Raw genomic sequence first — 19,181 nt, 5'->3', positions numbered from 1 at the left:
AAGTTTATTTCCATGGATTTGATTTGAACAGTTTTTTCTCATCAGTTTTTTTGTTGCAAAAACTTCTTAGTGGAACTTAATATTTAAAAAAATATATTTTTGTTAAACAAATAAAAGCGGTAAAAGCTATTTAGTTGTTATTTTTTATTATAAAATCTTTGTATTGTTTAACTAGTAGATTCTAATAAGAATAACAGTTTTTAAAAAATCTTCTAACCCTTGGTGCATTGCATCATATGAAAGCAATATTTTTTTAATAGTTATTTAATGAAGGCACTTCTGTGCTTAGGTACTATTCTAGGGTGACTGCATGTATCTACTTATATAATATCCACCACCGTTGTCTAGTGGTTAGCACGTTTGGCTACCATGCTGGAGATTCCCAAGGGGTCAAAATAAATTTAAAATTACTCCAAAACATAATTGATTCTCCAACTTAATTAATTCCGTCCGTTTTTGTCTTTTGTAATGTTAAATTAAAATGAAGAGTGAAATTTGAAGATTCCCTATAAAACCTAGGGAGACCATGTATGTCGTGTCTTATTTTTTGGTTTTAAAAATGAACAACTACATTTTTAATATTTAAAGAAAAGTATCAAACATAAAGTCTGTAAAAAAATATACGAGGCCTGCATCCAGCAGTGGAGAGACTGCTGACAAAGAAGACAAAGACGATCAATCAGGTTCTTTTCTGAGAAACACTGGTTTTCGCCTGTTGTAGTATCATAGATACAAAATTTATGTCAATGGCGCTTGTAACAAGGATGTGTTTTCTTCTTCCTTTTCTGAACCTTATCCACACACAATGGTGCATAAGGCTGTCACAATGTTTACTTGATTGGTAATTATATGAAAGCAAGGTAATCAATTAGTTTTGTGCTTTAGGCACCAGTTCAGGGTAATATTAAATTAATAGTAAACATATTTTTGTATTCTCAATATTCATTTTGAACTTCCTGGGAATCGAACTCGGGATCGTAACTAAATACCCTTATCACTAAACTATGGAGGCGGACATGTTCTATAAGTGAATAAGGTTGTTACTTTTTTTTGGAAAATGATTATTTTCTTCAAATTATGTTAAATGTCTTTTTTGTTCATATTTTTTTAAGTTACTGCAAAAATAAGGAGCCTTCACGATTGCCAACTGAGACTTCTTCATGGAATCCAGCCGCTACCTTCTGGGATTGACATTGCCAACACTGTCAAATACTTTTCCCAGACATTGCTGAGTAAGTACACTGCAGTAATATGTCCAATCATCTTTCTTATCACCTGTTTCTATAGTGTACCTTAACCTCTTAACTACCTGTCTCGTGTTTGCGCGGTAATTTGAACTGACCGCCAAAGACCGGTCAGTTCAAATTACTGCGGATAAGTAAATTAATTACTATTTAACTAATGTTAAGATATATTATAAATTAACTTAGCATGTTCTTAAATAACTTATTTAGCATGTTTTATAATATCCCTTAACAAATGTATTTCTTCTAGCAGTGTAGTGTAGTGCAGTGCAGTGTATGGTGTAATGCAGTGCAGTGTGTGATGTCATAAGTGTAGTGCAGTGCAGTGTGTAATGCAGTGCAGTGTGTGATATTATAGGTGCAGTGCAGTGCAGTGCAGTGTGTAGTGTAGTGCAGTGCATTATAACAGTGACAGTGAAGTGTGAAATACTTAACTTCGCGCGTAGTGCTTTTCCCTTAGATTTCACGTAGGGTTTTTAATTTGCCACTTTCCCTACAAAGTGCTTGATTTGTCTTTTCTCAATACAGTGATAGTGATAGTAACCGGTCAGTAAGTTAATGCCGGTTAGTAGTCTAACTCAATGACAACTATTGAGTAAATCAAAACATTTGTTTGTTCGAAAATAAATTTACGCTACTTAAAAAAGTTCGTGTCGTGGCTACGAGTTGATTTCATGAAGGCTTGTATCTCATTTGTAAAATGTTACGACTGTGAAATTTTACCTGGGTTCGGCCCTTTTCAAATCTTATCTTGAGTGTCTGTGATATTTTTTATGGTCCGACCAAATTTGTTTGGATATTTTTTTCAGAAGATTCTAGTGATATTGAGAGAAGTGACAGTGAAGTGGATAGGGATTTCGATAGTGGTCCTGAAATAATTAGACAAAGTATAAGAGGTCCTCGGGTTATGCGAATGGTTTCGAGTGATTCTGAAGATGATTCTGATAGGGATGTTGATGATATGGACTGGTCAGACACTGACACTCCACGAAACGATCAGACCTTTTGTGGAACTCCAGGAGTTAAAAAAATTCCAGAAAACTCTAAAAATGTAGATGATTTTGCCTCTATGTTAATAACCGCACGCATTGGTAATTTTTGGACAAAATTACCAATGCGTGCAGTTATAGGCTTATATCTTATACATTTGCATGCAGTCATTAAGGTGTTAAAATTATTTTATCTTCCTAAAGTCATTTGAGCTTTTGATGGTGCTGTATTCTGTTATCGTTATTATTTTTTCTCGATATAAAAATATTTTTGGATCATGCATTTAAGGTATTTTGGTCTGGAGGTACCGGTATGTGTAATAAATAACTTTACTGCTTCTTTCAGCCGTCCTGAAGGATGTGCCGAGCTCCCCGCTGGAAATGCTCAGGGACCCGGAGAACGACCAAGTCAGGATGAACCTATATCCTAACTTGGATTACAAAGGGCTGTACAATGCTATATCGCAGCTGGTCGACGTTGCTTCTTTGGTTCAATATGGCGTTCAAGGTATTTCCTCTAACTATTATTAACCACTTAACAGTCAAATTTTGGAGAGAAAATCATCACCAAACAACTGGAAACAGGACTACCCGAACACTGCTCGGGTTAGTCAATAAAAACAAATACATAAATATGTTTGGTTCGGGTAAATCGATACCACCAAGTTGGAACAAGATTTGCCCGAGCAGCACTCGGGCTCATCAATGCAACACAAACTCCTTGCCTGAGTCACGCGAGGGATAAACTGGCAACTGATTAAAGGTCTATTTCCATCTATCATATTTAGATGTGATACTGAGTGTTTGCGAATGTCTCTAATTGTTTGGTGCTCATGGTCTCCAACTGTTTGTTTGATTCTGGCCCTAGCCATTGTTGTCATTCTCCTTTTCCTCTTTCTAATTATTAGTTTATATTATTCCTTCTCCATTTCCTTTCCCATATAACAGTAATGTTCTTCACCTTGGATTCCATCATTTACCTAATTTATCTATCATTTGATACCATTTTCTAAAAAATTATAAATAAATGAATCTGGGCTGATGAAAACTGAGTTCTTTTGCATTGGTCTTGGTATTGTTGAACCTCAATTGGAGATACGTTTTTGTGTTATTAACCTATCCAATTTAAGGCTTTTATATATATGTTGTATATTAAATTATATGATTTTCTTTCAGCATTCGGGCAGTCAATCTTGCAGTGTTTGGGATGCCTGCTCCCCTTTCTGGAGTATGATATGATCGACAACTTGCCTTATCTGGCTGCTTCCTGTGTGGGAGTGTTTCCCGTATCTCTGCATCAGGAAATTATCAACCTCCTCTGTTTTTACATCTTACCCTTTACGATAAGTAAGTCATTGCAAATGATCTGTTTTGACGTTTTTTATGTGTATAATAAATGAAGATATGTGCGGAGTATTGAATTCTCGTCTGTTACTGTTGAAATACATTGTGTGGTAAGGAGAGCTAGTGCAATTTACCTTACAAGCTAATCAGAGTGGGCACTGTTCATGTTTTTGTTCCAAGTTTAATTTTTCAGCCATTCACTCTGTTCCCGGCATATATCTTTTATATCTTCATATATAATATCTTTCTATATCTATTATTAGTCTTATTAGTCTTTCCATCCCTTCTTCTCCGTCTTATTCCTCATAACTGAGGGTTGTGATCCTTGTGGAAGCAATGACTCTTTTCCAGCTATACCTTGACTGCGCTGCACATAGCGCTCCAACCACCGAGGTGCCTACTGCTGCCTTGATTTGATCGGTCCATAGTGTGGAGGATTTTCCTCTCGTCCCCTCCAGGCTACCGATCACAACCAGACGTTCTAGGCTATCCTCGTTGCCACGCGCAACGTGTCCAAAGAACTGGAGAATCCGTCGGGTACAGACATTGGCCAGAGTCAAGCCATCCAAGCGTAGTTCCTCCCTAGAAAGTATTTATAATAATTCCATCCCTAGAAAGTAAATATAATAAATCTTCATTACATCTAATTGTGTAATTGATATTTCAGCACGTCGTTACGAAGGGGAAGAGGAGGACAGCCAAGCCTCGCATTCCGTGGCTGCTGTCATCATGATGGTGTTTCAGTACTCCAACAACCCGGGTAGGTGTTCTGTTTACCAAACCATATCTCTTTGGTTAGAAGGAAGCTGCAGGGCATGAGTGTACAAGTCGAATGCTGTGACAGGGTGCCCGTGTAACTATAATTTCTCGGGAGTTCCGGAGCTTTTCTAAACGGAACACAAATCTCGCATCCTAGTTATCTGACTTTCCAATACTGAGCAAGGTATAAAATAGAAATATTTTTTTTTTGTAAGAACCTATCGTTTTCGCCTTTACAATATTAACTAAATTTGAAATGCACCATTTTTTCAAAAAAGTCTTAAATTTTAGCATACATAAAAGAAAAAATCTCTGCACTGAAAGGGTTGATTGTTGTACAAAGGTTTTCCACACATTCGTCTAAGGGGTTGCTTTGAATGGCATTCGCTCTACTATCATTCTTCTTTCGTCTATGCCATGTAAAATATGTTTTTAATATTCTATACATTGAGTATTTCAAGATGGTCGTATGCACCGGGTCATATTACGGCCAATGCCTTTAACAAAATTAATATAAAATCAATAAAAAATACACTTGTATAATAATGTACAATAATGTACAATATCAGTATAATGTACATTATTGTACAGTATTATTGTACAGTATAATGTACAATATCAATAAAAAATACACTTATAAAAATCATAACTATCAGTGATCAGCGAAAGAAACACAATATTTAAATTTATCCATTATAACATGGAGAGAAAATGCTGAGGAAGTACAGACTTCAAGGTGGATAACAATGTATTGAGTAAATCTATACCCTCAAAAGCATTGGCTAGCACGTGAAGCCGCGGAATCGGAGAGAACATGGCATAATTTGCCTTGTGTAAGGATTTAGCAAATGGAGATTTTTGCCTACTACTCTCCAACGCACGCCAAGCTTTATTTGAGCCAAGTGTTTTCGTAAGTCAGTTCAGGGAGCTGCAGTGTGATTGGTTTGTGTTGGTTCCAGCGCACCACTGCCAGCTGCTGGAGTGCCTGATGACCATGAAGCAGACGGTGGTGAAGGACGTGTTGTGCGTGATAGCGTACGGCACGGCCGGGGCGCGCGCCTCCGCCGCCAAGCTGCTCTTCTACCACTGGCCCGCCTTCAACCAGAACCTCTTCGATAGGAAAGGATTACTCTGCAAGTTTTCTAGTGAGCACACTTTCTTTTCCAAAAATCATAACAGAGAACCATCATTCTGTTGAATTTTATGTTATTTATGATTTCAGCATTCACTATATGGTAAGACATGATTAAATTATAAATAAAACACTTGTTTTTTTACCTCTTGAGAATTATATATTTTTTTTTAACGACTAGTTTCGAAAGCTACATATGCTTCCATCTACGGGTTTGAATATCCATGCTTTAGTTTATATTCAAACCCTTAGATGGAAGCATCTGTAACATCCGAAACTAGTCATTAACAAAACAAAATTTAATACTCAAGTGGCAAAAAACAAGTATTTTATTAATAATTTATTCAATTTGTAACCTGAAAAATCTTGTAATCCTGAAAAAACAATATAAAATAGAAATATAAAAAGAAATGAAATCACATTCTTAGGTGTCTCCTTGCATGTAAAATAATTCGCAAGTAATCTTACATACATTTCGTAAAGGTCTCTGCTTAATAAAATAAACTTAACGCATTCGTAGAATTCGCACATGAAAGTGTCAATTAAAAGATATATGTTCAATTTCCGAAATTCGATTAGTGTAGTTGTCCATCATAGGGTAAAATGGTGAATGTTATATTTGTATAAAATAATCACTTAGACCAGCCTATAGCAGGTCGTAAGCCCTGTTGTCGTAAACCCAGACTTGTTCTTATATTGTTCTATTATAATCTAATATTCCCATATTGTTCTTCATCTATGTTGATATGTCAATACAAACAACTTCTTAGTATACAAAACACAGATTTGTGAACAAAGATTTTGACACACTCAAAATAGTGAATAAAATGGATTCATCCATCTTGGACCCCTGAAAATTATGTTTTTCAATTATTTTTCTTGTTGTGTCAATTTTGTAATATGAATAATCAAAGTTCTTATTTTGTTTGAAATCAGTACTTATCGGTAGTCAAAAAAATTTGATTTAATAATTGTATGGCGATTTTTGAAAACTTAGTGCCTTCTTAAAATGGCAGTGTGATATAAATGAAAACAATGTATTGTTTCAGATGACTTGATGCCGTTTGTGTGCCAGCGCGACATGTGTCCCAATGCGGGGAACGCGGAGGCCGCCAAGGTGTGCTACGACCACTGCATCAGCGTGACCTTCGCCTCCGACTCCCCGCCCCCGCTCTACCTGTGCATCGAGTGCGCCAATGAGATACACCGCGAGCACCCCAACCAGCGGTTCTTCGACATCCTCCATCCCATGCAGCAGATCTCCATGGTCTGCGAGAACAAGGTGGGTTATTCCACTCTACCCATGTCATATGTGAATATCTTGAAATTAAGAGTATCCTATTTTCATGGATGAAATCGCCTATATGGCAAGTTATTTTTTTTTGTATATTGATATCTCATAAATGGCTTGACTCTGGCCAGTCTCTGTAAATGATAGATTCTTTACTTCTCTGGCGATGAGGATAGCCTGGAACGACTGGTTGTGATTGGTAGCCTGGAGGGGAAGAGTGGGAGATGAAGATCCCCATACGACGGACCGATGAAGTTAACCTCTTTGTGCGTACCGCCCCAACCTTGGGTCATGAAATATCAGGTCAGATAGCGTATGGCCCCACGTCTGGGGTGCAGTGATTATTTCAGATTGACAATATTTATTAATAATATGCGTGGGATACGTTTAAAATGCTGAAATTTAACTTAGCTTAAACTAGTTTTAAAATTACAAAATTTGTATAAAAAAAAAACTTACTCTTAAGGGTACAAACCTTTTCATTAATATTTTACTACTCGAGAGGTAAAGACAGCAGCAGGCACTTATTGGAGCGCTACGTGCAGCGTAGTCAAGAGATAACTGAATTTATTGCTTATTGCTCATTCAAGAGTCATTGCTTCCACAAGGTTCATAATCCTCAGTAATGAGGAGTAAGACGGTGAAGAAATCTCAACATGAATGAAGATAAATATGGAAATTCAGGCACATTCTTCTGGATGGCTGTAATCTGAGCATCTGGGTCCGTACCCTACTCATGCCTACCCTAAAATGGACAATACCTGGCGACTCAATGGAGAATACGTGTTCAGAATTGCAGGGCCACCGACAAGTCGGCGTTCTCCATTTGCTTCTCCAACGAGTGTGCTAGCTACAACGGGAACCACCCCATCCGGTACTGCCAGCAGTGTCACGCTAACCGGCACAACAGTCGGCGCGGCGGCGACCACGTGGTGCACCGCAGCCTGCCGCCCGCATGGCAGATGGACAGCGAGATGCAGACCCACCTCGTGGAAGCGGTGGTCAGGTGACCTCTTATCTATATTCCCCCGTACACAGCCCACCAACCGGCACAACAGGCGACCACGTGGTGCACCGCAGCCTGCCGCCCGCGTAGCAGATGGACAGCGAGATAGATCTCTGATAGATAGCATCTCCGATTAAAAATCTGTTGCCTAAAAAATACTTCAATTGAATTTTTTAATGTTCCTTTGATCATTTAATAAATTTGATTCAATTACTGTATTTTATTTATTGTTATGCATTCACTTTGTGATAAGACATGATGAAATTGTAAAAGCAAAACATTTGTTTTTTATCACTTGAGTTTATTTTATTATGAAGACTAGTTTCGGAAGCTATGCTTCCATCTTCAGTTCTAAATATAAATATATTTAGACCTGAAGATAGAAGCAAAGCTTCCGAAACAAGTCGTAATAATATAATAAACTCAAGTGCTAAAAAACCAATCTTTTACAATTTAAATTATTGTAAATTAAGAATTGGCTCCCCAAACATTTCCAAACCATTTTAAAACTCACGTTTAGCTCTTGGCCTCTTTGGCCCCTGAGCTAGACCTAACGTAAGCCGATTGTGCGCAGTCTCCTGAAGGAGGCCAAGCCACTGAATGCGGAGACAGGTGTGCGCGATGCGGGGGAGTCGCCGCGCCCGGCGCCCCTGGCGAGCTCCGACCACATCTCGGTGGAGGAGCGGCAGCTGCTGGGCCGCTACGGCGTCTGGCTGCTGGTGGGACTGTGCACCCCCACGCAGGACACGCCCGTGGACATCCTCGCCCGGCTCATCTCCATGCTGTTCCACTGGTTCCATGTCACCGCTTATTCCCTGGATGGTAAATTTGACATGAGAAGCGAGTAGAAATAAATATTTTTTATTTTGTTTATTAAAAGCAATGATAACTTTGTGGTATGGTCTCCACCTCATGATATGGTTTTTTATACAAATGTCACATTGTAATAATTTTATTTTAATGACCTGATGATGGAATGATTTTCCTAAACTGGTAGTCACGAATTAGTGTTTATAAAAGTGGTATTACACAATGTGAACAATGGATGATATTATTAAAACCATATTCGCTCCCTAGGTGGAGCATATGGAGTCCACAAACTGTCTCCAGGCTTTTCTATCGGCTGCCAGCTCCCTTGCATCCTCCCAAGTCAGATCTGCGTCCCGAAATTCTGACGAGAACTGCCTACGAATTTTCGGCAGTGATCGTCCCAGGCGGCGCGAACCTGATGCCTTGTAAAAGAGGCAAGCTTGATGGCGGCTCTCGGGAGGTATGCGGAGTACATGGCCAAGCCAACTGAATCGCCTTTTCTTGACAGTTGTGACCAAGATTTGCTGCGTCCTACGCCTTATCTCTTCATTCCTCACAAAGTCAAACCACCGCACGCCTAAAATTCGAACATTCCGGATGATAAGGAGAATGTTTTATTACCATAGGTTATCAATGCTTTAAATATAGAACATATTTTTTAATTTTGTTTGGGTGTACCAAACAACCAAATAATTCATATTAAATCAGTATAAAACGTGACTGGGTGATTATTCCGACTCCTTACCTGCCCACTTTTAAGTTTTCACGGTGACTGCAAGGCTAATGTGTTGTCGGTCGCAGGTCAGATAGAGAGCACGATTGAGAAGCTGAAGACGGAGCACGTGTGCACTTGGCTCGGCGAGATATGCAAGACCCACTACAAGGTGCTGGTGTCGTGTCTGCTGCCGCACCCCCCGGAGTACGCGCGCGTGGGCGGCCACTGGGACACGCTTGCTTCCAGGACTTCCCACCTCAAGGATGGTCTGAACAGGTAAACTCATACCAATATATGTACACAATTTCAACTTTTAATTATATAAATAAAACATATTGTACGTCTCAAACTCTAATTATAGCAATGAGCAAATGCTGAGGAGTTCCTGATTGGTCCACACTAGATTATCCCTCCTATTCCCAACACAGATTAAAATAAAACATATGTTTGAATATTTTGTATATTAAAAACATTGTTTGCTTTGTGGTATGGTAATAAAACACTCCTTATCATTCATCATTCACTTTATGTAATACCACTTTTATAATAATAATAATAAATCTTTATTCCAGCTTGACTAGTGGTGGGTGCAATACTTAGTCAGCCATATATGTTTTTCAACATTTTTTTTTTTATAAAACAAAATTTACAATAATAAACAAATAAAAATAAAAATAATGAAAGGAAACGGTGCAAGAAAAAAAAAAGAAAATTTGGAGAGATGCATATGAACATTAGCTCGCTGTCAAACGCAGCACTGTGCTCAAGTAAAAAAAGTGTTACATATTACACAAAGTGAAAGATGAATAATAAGGAGAGTATTATATATATATTTGTGTCAGGTTGTGGTCTCGTGGTTAGTGTCGCGGACTCTTTAAGTAAGGGTTTCTCTGTTCGAACCCACTCTACCTCTATTTCTAATAATGAGCCGCATAGGCTCACAGAAATAGTATGAAATTGAAATACTTGTGTAAATAATAAAAACACAAATATTTATCTTTTTTCTAAAAATTTTTTTTTTTTAAGTTAGAAGAAACAAAAATCCGCTTAATGATCTATAAACCTTGTACATAATAAGCAAGATAAATAATAAATGCCATTCCTATCAAGAAAAAAAAACTGTAAAAAAATTCGTATTATCAATTTCCAAGTGTTCTTCCGACTTAAGTCCTGCACTCCGGATTCTTTAGTATAGGAGTGGAATAAATTTTATTCGCTTGTCTTCGTAGCGAAGTGGTTAGCGCATTTGGCTACCATGTTGGAGGTCCCGGGTTCAATTTCCGGGGGTTAAAATAAATAGAAGTGATTTTTCACTCTGATGTTTATTTAAATTGATTTATTTAAATTAACCCTGAACTGATACCCAAAGCGCAGGCTGATCACCTTTCCTTCATGGATTTAGCGATCATTATCATCATCATATGATTGTACAAGTCCTTATAAGAGTCCCTGAGGTAGTATTTTATGAAAATGGTGCTATATCGCTCACTCCTTTCAAGAACGTCATAAATCAAAATTCGTCAATTTTGAGTTATGCGTGATTTCGGAATGCCTAGAAAATATACTATATCCCAGCAAAAGCGGCATATTTTTAACATAATATTTACCCGCTACAGGGCAGAAAGTGTTGTTTTTGCATTTTGAAGAAATTATTTATTTTTCTTTTCAAGACCGTCATAAGTTAGTTGTGACTGACCCATCGAGCAGGAACGTTCTTGTCGATTAGTGCAATAGTGTATTATTTCGGCATAAAACAGTGTTGCGCAAAAGGTAAGACCATTTTTAATTAATAGTTTTGTATCAAGAATGTATTATTTTGTTTTGTGTCAGTATTGCAAAGAAAACAAATAGCGTCCTGTTTGGTTTATATTGATTTATGACGTTCTTGCACAGTAAAAGCGTGACATCGACTGTACTATTTTAACTTATGACACTATTGTCAATAAAACTTTCTTCCTTTTACAAAGCGGATTTGAACTAATTTGTTTTATGACACTTTTCCAAAGAAAAATTCGTCCATTATAATAAAATGTGCAGTTTATTTAGGATTGTGTCATTATTGCCAGTAAAACAATCTACTATTTGCTTCTTCTCCGTCTTAATCCTCATTGCTGAGGGTTGTGACCCTTGCAGAAGCAATGCAATTATTACTACTATTTGCAAGTTGCTACAAATTGCAGCATGCGTCTTTCTGCACTTCTTAAATTGGTAATTTACGTTTGTCCTTTCTACATTCATCATTATGACTTTTCGAGGGAAAAATGATGATAAAATTAGTAATAAAAGATGTAAAACAATGCCAAAAAGATGCTTTATGTAGAAATACATCCGACAGTAAAGGTAAAAAAAATTGTACGTATACTAAATATGCAGTCAATGAAGTTCGTTAATGTCTTTATTATATTTTGTGATTGTTTCAGGAAAACCGATTTACCGAGTTAAAAGCAAACTCGATTTCAGTGGTGTCAATGATGATATTCTTCAGCCGGCAACAAAAAGCAGAAAACCGATCAAAGAAAAACATCTAAAGATGTTATTTTCTATTCTGATAATTGCAGTGGACAGCAGAAGAACCAATTTATGTTAGCTGCATACATTTTTGCTGCCCGCAAATACATTATCGATTCAATCACACATACATTTTTGATAAAGGGCCATACCCAGAACGAAGGGGATTCCGTTCACTCTTTAATTGAAAGAAAAATAAAACAAGCACTAAAAAGTGGGCCAATTTATACGCCTGAAGGTCTTATTTCATTAATTAGAACAGCAAAAAGAACAACACCATTTTCTATAAATGAACTTTCATTTGAAGACTTCTTTGATTTAAAGCTTTTGGCCTCTGACGTTGGTCATCTCCGTGTCCTCAAAAATAAGCCAAATGAACTTGTTCAATTTAAACAGATTAAAGTGATGCGAATTTAAAGAGATTCCCCTAGTTCGTTATTTTATAATGGGGAATCTTATGGGCAAATAGAATTTACGGAGGCCATCATTATAAGAAAACCTAAGCCATGTAAAAATATACCGCTAAAGTCTGCCTTCGTCCAAAAGCCTAAGATTTCTGACGGTAAAAAGAATGACCTTATGCAACTTATTGAAAAAAAAATGAATACCAAAGGTTTATAAAACTTTTTAAATTAAAAAAGCAACTGTGCCTTTAGTGTTATCAAAAAACTGTTTTATACAGTAGCTTATATTTTTTTAAACTTCAATATTATTATCTGTTGTATGTTGTATTATATATCTACGAGCATTGTAATTGTTACCATTAACTTTTTAGAAATTTTTGAGAAAATAAAATTTTATTCCCTCTATCTGTGTTTTATCCTTAAAACCACAAAAATCCCAAACCCATATTTTTTATTTGAACTCCATGATTATTTTTAGGTATAACTGCTTATTTGGAATGAAATTATCTCAAGATGCTTCAATTTCAGACTTCCAAATTCTATTTGTTTTAGTGATAATAATGACATATTTTGACATACTTCAGGCACAATTACTGAAATTTTGAGCAAGAACGTCATAAATCAAAAGGTAATGTTTAAATATTTTTTTAAATATACTAAATATTTTTCAAATTGAGAAAAAACCTACAGGTTTTACCTAAAACGATCTGTTGCATAATAAAAAAATTACTAAGTGACTTGGTATTTATTTTTAATATGTTTTATTATTTTTTTAAACTTTAAAAACGATCTCCTGAAAAATCAAGTATTTTGATTTATGACGTTCTTGAAAGGAGTGGGCGATATAAGTTAATTGTATTAATCGGAATATAAGTCAGATTAAACTATGTAATCCTGAACTGCTAACACAAATGAGATATATTTTAGTAGCTGTATTGATTTCTAAATAATGCAACACGTTTTCCATTCAGGTTGTTTTGCCTCGTGCCATATGAGATAATCACTCCCGAAATTTGGGACTACATAATGCCTCACTGGATGGAGGCCATCACCAACGACGTGCCCGAGAAGGAGTTGCCCGAGTTGAAAATCATCTTGAGCAAGATTCTCGATCCGGACATGAGTCCCCTCGGATTCGACGTGAAGAAGATGTACAACTTTGTAGCCATGAGGTTTGAAAAGACCACGGCCAGAGTCCAACTGCAGGCTTTGCACTGGTTGCAGGTAAGGCTGTCTAATTCTTCTTCCTTCTTATAGATCGGAGGATCTGTCTCTTCTATTATCTGTCTATTGTTATGTGGACAGTCACCTGTCACGCTATAGCTTTGGAGATCTTCCATGTGGTCTTCTTCCGTCTGGGTTATCTTGAAGAGCAATTCGGGCTAGTCTTTTTTCTTTACTTGAAAGCGGTCAGGTTAGGAGTCGTAACAATTGGCGGGTATGTATGAGGGGAGATGCATGAACGTGGAAGAAGCGAAGAATGTTTGCAAAGACAGAGTGGTGTGGCGTTCTATTCTCTCTGCCTACTCTTGCAGAGAAGCGGCATGATGGTAAGTTAGTTAGTTAGTTCTATTTTCTCGCATTCTATTAATATGGGCATTCCCGAATAGTCTTCACTGTCTTACCCATCTGACTATACACTTTTCCAATTTCTGTTTCTTCCGGCTATGCACCATATCTTCATTTCCAAAGTTCTTGGAAGAGTTAGTGTGTTTGCTCTGGTCTCTATGCTATATGTGGCTGCCTAATTGATCTACCAACAGGAAATTAGTAGATATGCTGTTATTTTACAGTTAAAGTAATTTTGATATCGCAGCAGACTCTCGATTTACCGGGATGGATAGTAAAAATAAATCCACAATTTCATAAATACTAGTACATATATACATATAAACTGAATATTATGACTTTTACTGTTCCTTAACCCATATTAAAGTGGCCAGGGATCACATGTTCGCAAGCTCCCGATATCTTTATCTCACCAGCTTATAAAAATTCAATGTAGGGTATACAATGTTGTCCACCAAGCATTACTAATTTGTATATTTTGGGTTTTGGATAAATGTCTTCTGAACTTTTCTGACATGATGATTTCAAAAATTATCTATATAAATATAATGTCTTTTAAATTTGTGTGGTGGTTTACGTTTTTTTGTTACCATGTCCAAGGTTTGATTCCTAGTGAGGAAAAGTAAATTAGATTATTTTCATTCTATCCTCAGCACTCAGTCTGAGGCACTGGACTTCCATCTTTGTTTACTTACCTGCAGATAAGCCTTTTAAATCGAGGTTTAATGAGTTAAAGTACAATATTTTACATTTGAAATAATGAAATTAAATTGCGCAGAATTAAAGCGAATAAGTTAAAATTTCATTGCAGATCTTGTCAATGCTGGAGATTCTGATTCCCCAATCGCAGCTATTTGACATGTTCAGCGATGGAGTCCGCATGATGAAGGCCGGAGGCGGTGAAGATCGCAGATCGGGCAAGCACGCTAATAAGAATGGCACAGAAACGCACCGCGGGGGATCCATCTGTATGTCTGTTTGATTCGGCCTTTTGTAGATGTGCTCATATTTTACGTGATTCTGACACAGCGAGAATCTCGATCTCTATGTTGGAAAATCCGTACATTATTCCTAAATGATTTTCTGCCTCCGTAGTGTAATTGTCAGCACGCTCGGCTACTGTACTGGAGGTCCTGGGTTCGATTCCCAGGGGGAAAAAATAAATATCAGTAATTTTTTTCACACTTTTTTGTTCAATATTACTCTGGACTGGTACCTGAAGATGACGGTTTGAAGAAAAAGAAATGATGTACTGAATTTATATCTAATCCAAATTTTAAAAAGAGCGTCGAAAATACCATGTGTTTTTCTTGCTAAGATTTTTCCTGAATATAAGTACAAAGAAATCATGTAGTATACTTTGGTTGGCAGATAGAATAAGCTATGGGCTACACAATTTTTTGAAAATTGGATGTGTACAGCGCGGTAGAAAAAGCTGTCAACCAGTGGTTGTAGATGCATTTCGCTCACTCCTTTCAAGAACGTCATAAATCAAAAAACTTGATTTTTCAGGAGAATGTTTTTAAAGTTTAAAAATATAATACAATGTATTAAAAATAAATATCAAGCCACTTATTGAACTTTTTACAGTGCAACAGATCTTTTTAGGTAAAACCTGAAGGTCTTTTCTCCAGTTGAAAAATATTTAGTATATTAAAAAAAATAATTAAACACTACCTTTTCTTCAAATGCAAAAACAACACTTTCTGCCCTGAAGCGGGTAAATATAAAGTTAAAAATATGCCTCTTTTGCTGGGATATAGTACATTTTTTGGGCATTCTGAAAACAAGCACAACTGAAAATTTACGATTTTTGATATATGACGTTCTTGAAAGGAGTGAGCGATTTGTCCATTATTTAAATTCGGTTACAAAAATCTAAATTCATATAAAATCCAATTTCTCAATCCCTGTCTTGTTTGTATACAGGGATCGGGGCTCGAAGTGTTACCAACTTCACCCTGCTGTATCTACCAAACGGCTAATGACAGTTTTCTCATGCATCAGTCTATTATGTTGTTTACAAGCCTACAGAACCTTATCGTTTTACCAAAATCATTTTATAAATGAATTATCGAAATGGAATTCAAATGCAACAGTATGATAACTTTGTGTTTGGCTGGAAAATCGCAACCGGCTATTAGTAATGCGCTACGACATTTCTTCTCCGTCTTAATCCTCATTGCTGAGGGTTGTGACCCTTGCAGAAGCAAATTTAGTTCAAAGCTATTTAGTGATTTATTACAAAAGTTGATTGATTGGTTGGTTGATTGTTGATTTTTATTACTGTAATAACAGCCGGACAGTATCTGGATTTAATACTCCCATTCACCGAATGCAATACCTCGGCAATGATTTGGCGGACCATACCGATATTTGGAACATGTTACTTGCTAACTATAAAGCAACAATAATTACAATATTTCAGGCTGATGTATAATTCCTTGTCTAATATGTTCATCCTTGCTTAATTTACTAGAAAAGGGATTATTATTTTACAACATTTTGAGTGTGTCCAAATACTTACAGGAGTTATTTTCGTATTATTTTTTGACGTCTCATCAAAGATGAAGAAGAATATGGAAGTCTGGGCATTTACGGGGCTGACGACCGTAATAGGCTGGTTTAAGTGATCACTTTATACACGTGTATATATAAGAGTTTCTGCTTAATAAAGAGCTTCTTTACATCTCACCAATAGATGTCTCTAGTGAAGTTCTAGTGATTCAAGAACAAGTTTCTAAATTGGTTCATATATATAGAACTACCAAGAATTTGAGTGGTCGGTTGGAAGAAATTGCTTTTTAGCAATAAGCCCGCCAATGTACTTATTTCTTTACAACATTTTGAGTGTGTCCAAATACTTGTTCATCTGGTCAAATTATAAGCTTAAATATTAAAAATGAAAATGATATTTTCTGGTGTTTCTCATGTGTGTGATTATAATCCAGGATTCGGACCTCACATACTGATATAAGAGTTTCTGCTCAATAAAAAGCTTCTTTTCATCTAACCAATAGATGTCTCTAGTTCTTGTGATTAAAAAATAATGTTTCAAAATTGGTTCATATATATATATATATAGAACTTCCAAGAATGTGAGTAGTGTGGTTGTCAATGATGGGTAGAATTGGTGAATGTTACACGTGTGTAAAGTGATCACTTAAACCAGCCTATGACGGTCGTCAGCCCCGTAAATGCCCAGACTCCCATATTCTTCTTCATCTTTGATGAGATGTCAAAAAATAATTTTATTATTTTATACAACAATTATGATATGTACTATATTTATTATGTACTAATTGGCTGCGGCCGTAAAAAAAGGAAAAAAAAGATATTCCGGTTTTTCCGACTGTACTAACAAGTGTGCCTATTTTGTTAGCTCCTGTGGTAGAAGATGAGTCCCCTAACACGTCGGGTTTGTCAGACAACGAAGCCCCCACATCGCGACAGAATACGTCTGATTTTGAAACGGACGGAGAACATAACCTGTCCTGCTGCATCCTCATGCTGGATGTTCTACTCAAGCAGGTACATCCGCACAATATAACTTATTTGTATTCTTTGTCAAGCGTTTGTCTGTATGGTGCGAGGACTGTCTTGTGCTCTCCTTGAGGCAGAACCTGTCAACTTGCCCATGACACCACCTCGTGGTTTACTCTCATTCCATAGATTTCTTGCTCAGCCTTACATAAATAGACTACTTACATACACGGTTTTCTTTTCCAAATTCTTTGATGATCTTTGAAAATGATTTGATAGCTATAATGAAAACAATCATAGACAATTCACCCTGCAAACAAAATTATGATAGATTGACACACTTCGGACGGGAAAGGTATTTCTACCCGTTCGATTGATGCTTAAGGATGGGAAGGGTATTGTTACCTTCTGCGCTGGCTTCATTTCAAAGTCAGAAAAGAAGGAATTATTTAATGTTTTTTTTTTTAAATATTAAGTACCAATCTCATTGTTAACATCTTAACTATATGTACACAATTATCAAATCCCATTGCCAGAGGTTTGCAAGAGTAAAAAATAACCGTCTGAAATGCGTTAAGTTATACAAACTAGTAAGTATAGGTGTGCAACCCCTAGTGATCTAGCCATTGCTGTTATTCTACTTTTTCTAAACGGGAACGAAAGGTCTGCTGATGACAGTCATCAGTCTGGCTTCTCCTGAGGAGTGCAACGTGGTTAACTCCCAGCAATGACCAAATGGTGAGAAGTTCCTGATTGGCCCACAATAGATTATCCCTCCTATTCCCAACACAGATTCAAATAAAACATCTTTATTTAGTTGGAAGAAATAAAAATCCACTTAATGATCTATAAACCTTGTAATCACATAATAAGCACAGTAAATAATAAATGCAATTCCCATCTAAAAAAAAGGTAGCTTCTAGTTTTTCTAGGTTCTAGGTTTTCTAGGTTCTGTCCTAAAGTGATACATACATTTCTTAGCACTTACACTCATACATGGGGCCCATCTTGCATTACACTCATACATGTGGTCCTCTCCCGTCGATTGGGTAGATGGAGCTGCAGTGGAGTCCGGGCGGCGTGACAGGCGCAGCGGCCGCGGCGGCCACGCGCCTGCTGGGGCGCATGCTGGCGGCGCTGCGGCCTCGGGCGGGGCCCTGCCGCTGCCCCGCGCCCGGCTGCAGCGCCTGCGAGGCCAGCGTCATGTGGCACCAGCTCGCCGTGCGCATCGTCAAGATGATGGCGCCCGACAAGCCCGCTCATCCGCCCGATGTGAGTCTCCAAATTTTTTTTAATTAAAAAAAAAGATAAATATTTTTGTTTTTATTACAAAATACAAAAATACTTCTATTTCATACTACATATTTCTGTGAGCCTAAGCGGCTCATTATTAGAAATAGGTATCAAATTGTGGTAGAGTGGATTTAAATCCAGAAACTCTGACTCAAGAGTCCGCGACACTAACCACGGGACCACAACCCGACACAAATGCAACTCATTCCAAAGGATTTTATTATTTTCAATAAAGATTGCTTTTATTACTTAAATATTATTACAGTATTGAAAATCATACGCCGAGTTAAATTTTTATACTTTTTCTATATTCTCCTTCTAATCTTATTTACAAGTAAAAATATCATGTTTTAAATTTGCAGATTAATACAGTTGAACTTCCGTACAACAATCTTCTCCCTATAATTCATATTTTTATTGACTTCTAAAGATATTCGCCATGTTTTTCATTTGGCTTCTTTAAAACAAACACTAGTTTCTAGTTTTTTTCATCTCTTATAATGTAAAATTTTACCTTGCAGGATGCAATGAATTATTTCATATCCAATACAACGTCAAAAACTAAAACACGATTTTGATTTGAGATTTTTGTTTCCAAGTCTAAGCAAACCTTTCATAAACATTTTGATTTCCA

General features: G+C 36.8%; 1 protein-coding gene across 1 annotated transcript in view; it reads left to right on the top strand.

The window, feature by feature from the left end:
• The window catches only part of unc79 (UNC-79 domain-containing protein), a 95,817-nt gene that overhangs the window by 907 nt on the left and 75,729 nt on the right, over positions 1-19,181 (top strand). Inside the window, exons 2-14 of the mRNA XM_088273949.1 lie at positions 1,113-1,232; positions 2,580-2,741; positions 3,410-3,580; positions 4,245-4,337; positions 5,296-5,481; positions 6,518-6,750; positions 7,551-7,765; positions 8,340-8,587; positions 9,377-9,566; positions 13,174-13,426; positions 14,583-14,739; positions 17,154-17,302; positions 18,308-18,526. Of these exons, the coding sequence (XP_088130075.1) occupies positions 1,113-1,232; positions 2,580-2,741; positions 3,410-3,580; positions 4,245-4,337; positions 5,296-5,481; positions 6,518-6,750; positions 7,551-7,765; positions 8,340-8,587; positions 9,377-9,566; positions 13,174-13,426; positions 14,583-14,739; positions 17,154-17,302; positions 18,308-18,526 (2,396 nt within the window). The remainder of the gene's footprint in view (positions 1-1,112; positions 1,233-2,579; positions 2,742-3,409; positions 3,581-4,244; positions 4,338-5,295; positions 5,482-6,517; positions 6,751-7,550; positions 7,766-8,339; positions 8,588-9,376; positions 9,567-13,173; positions 13,427-14,582; positions 14,740-17,153; positions 17,303-18,307; positions 18,527-19,181) is intronic.

This window comes from Brachycentrus maculatus, unplaced genomic scaffold, assembly GCF_059751285.1.
Source record: "Brachycentrus maculatus isolate JH-2025_06_01 unplaced genomic scaffold, ASM5975128v1 h1tg000620l, whole genome shotgun sequence".
Taxonomy (NCBI): Eukaryota; Metazoa; Arthropoda; class Insecta; order Trichoptera; family Brachycentridae; genus Brachycentrus; species Brachycentrus maculatus.
The sequence above is the reverse complement of the archived record's forward strand: the minus strand, read 5'-3'. Positions and strand labels throughout refer to the sequence as shown.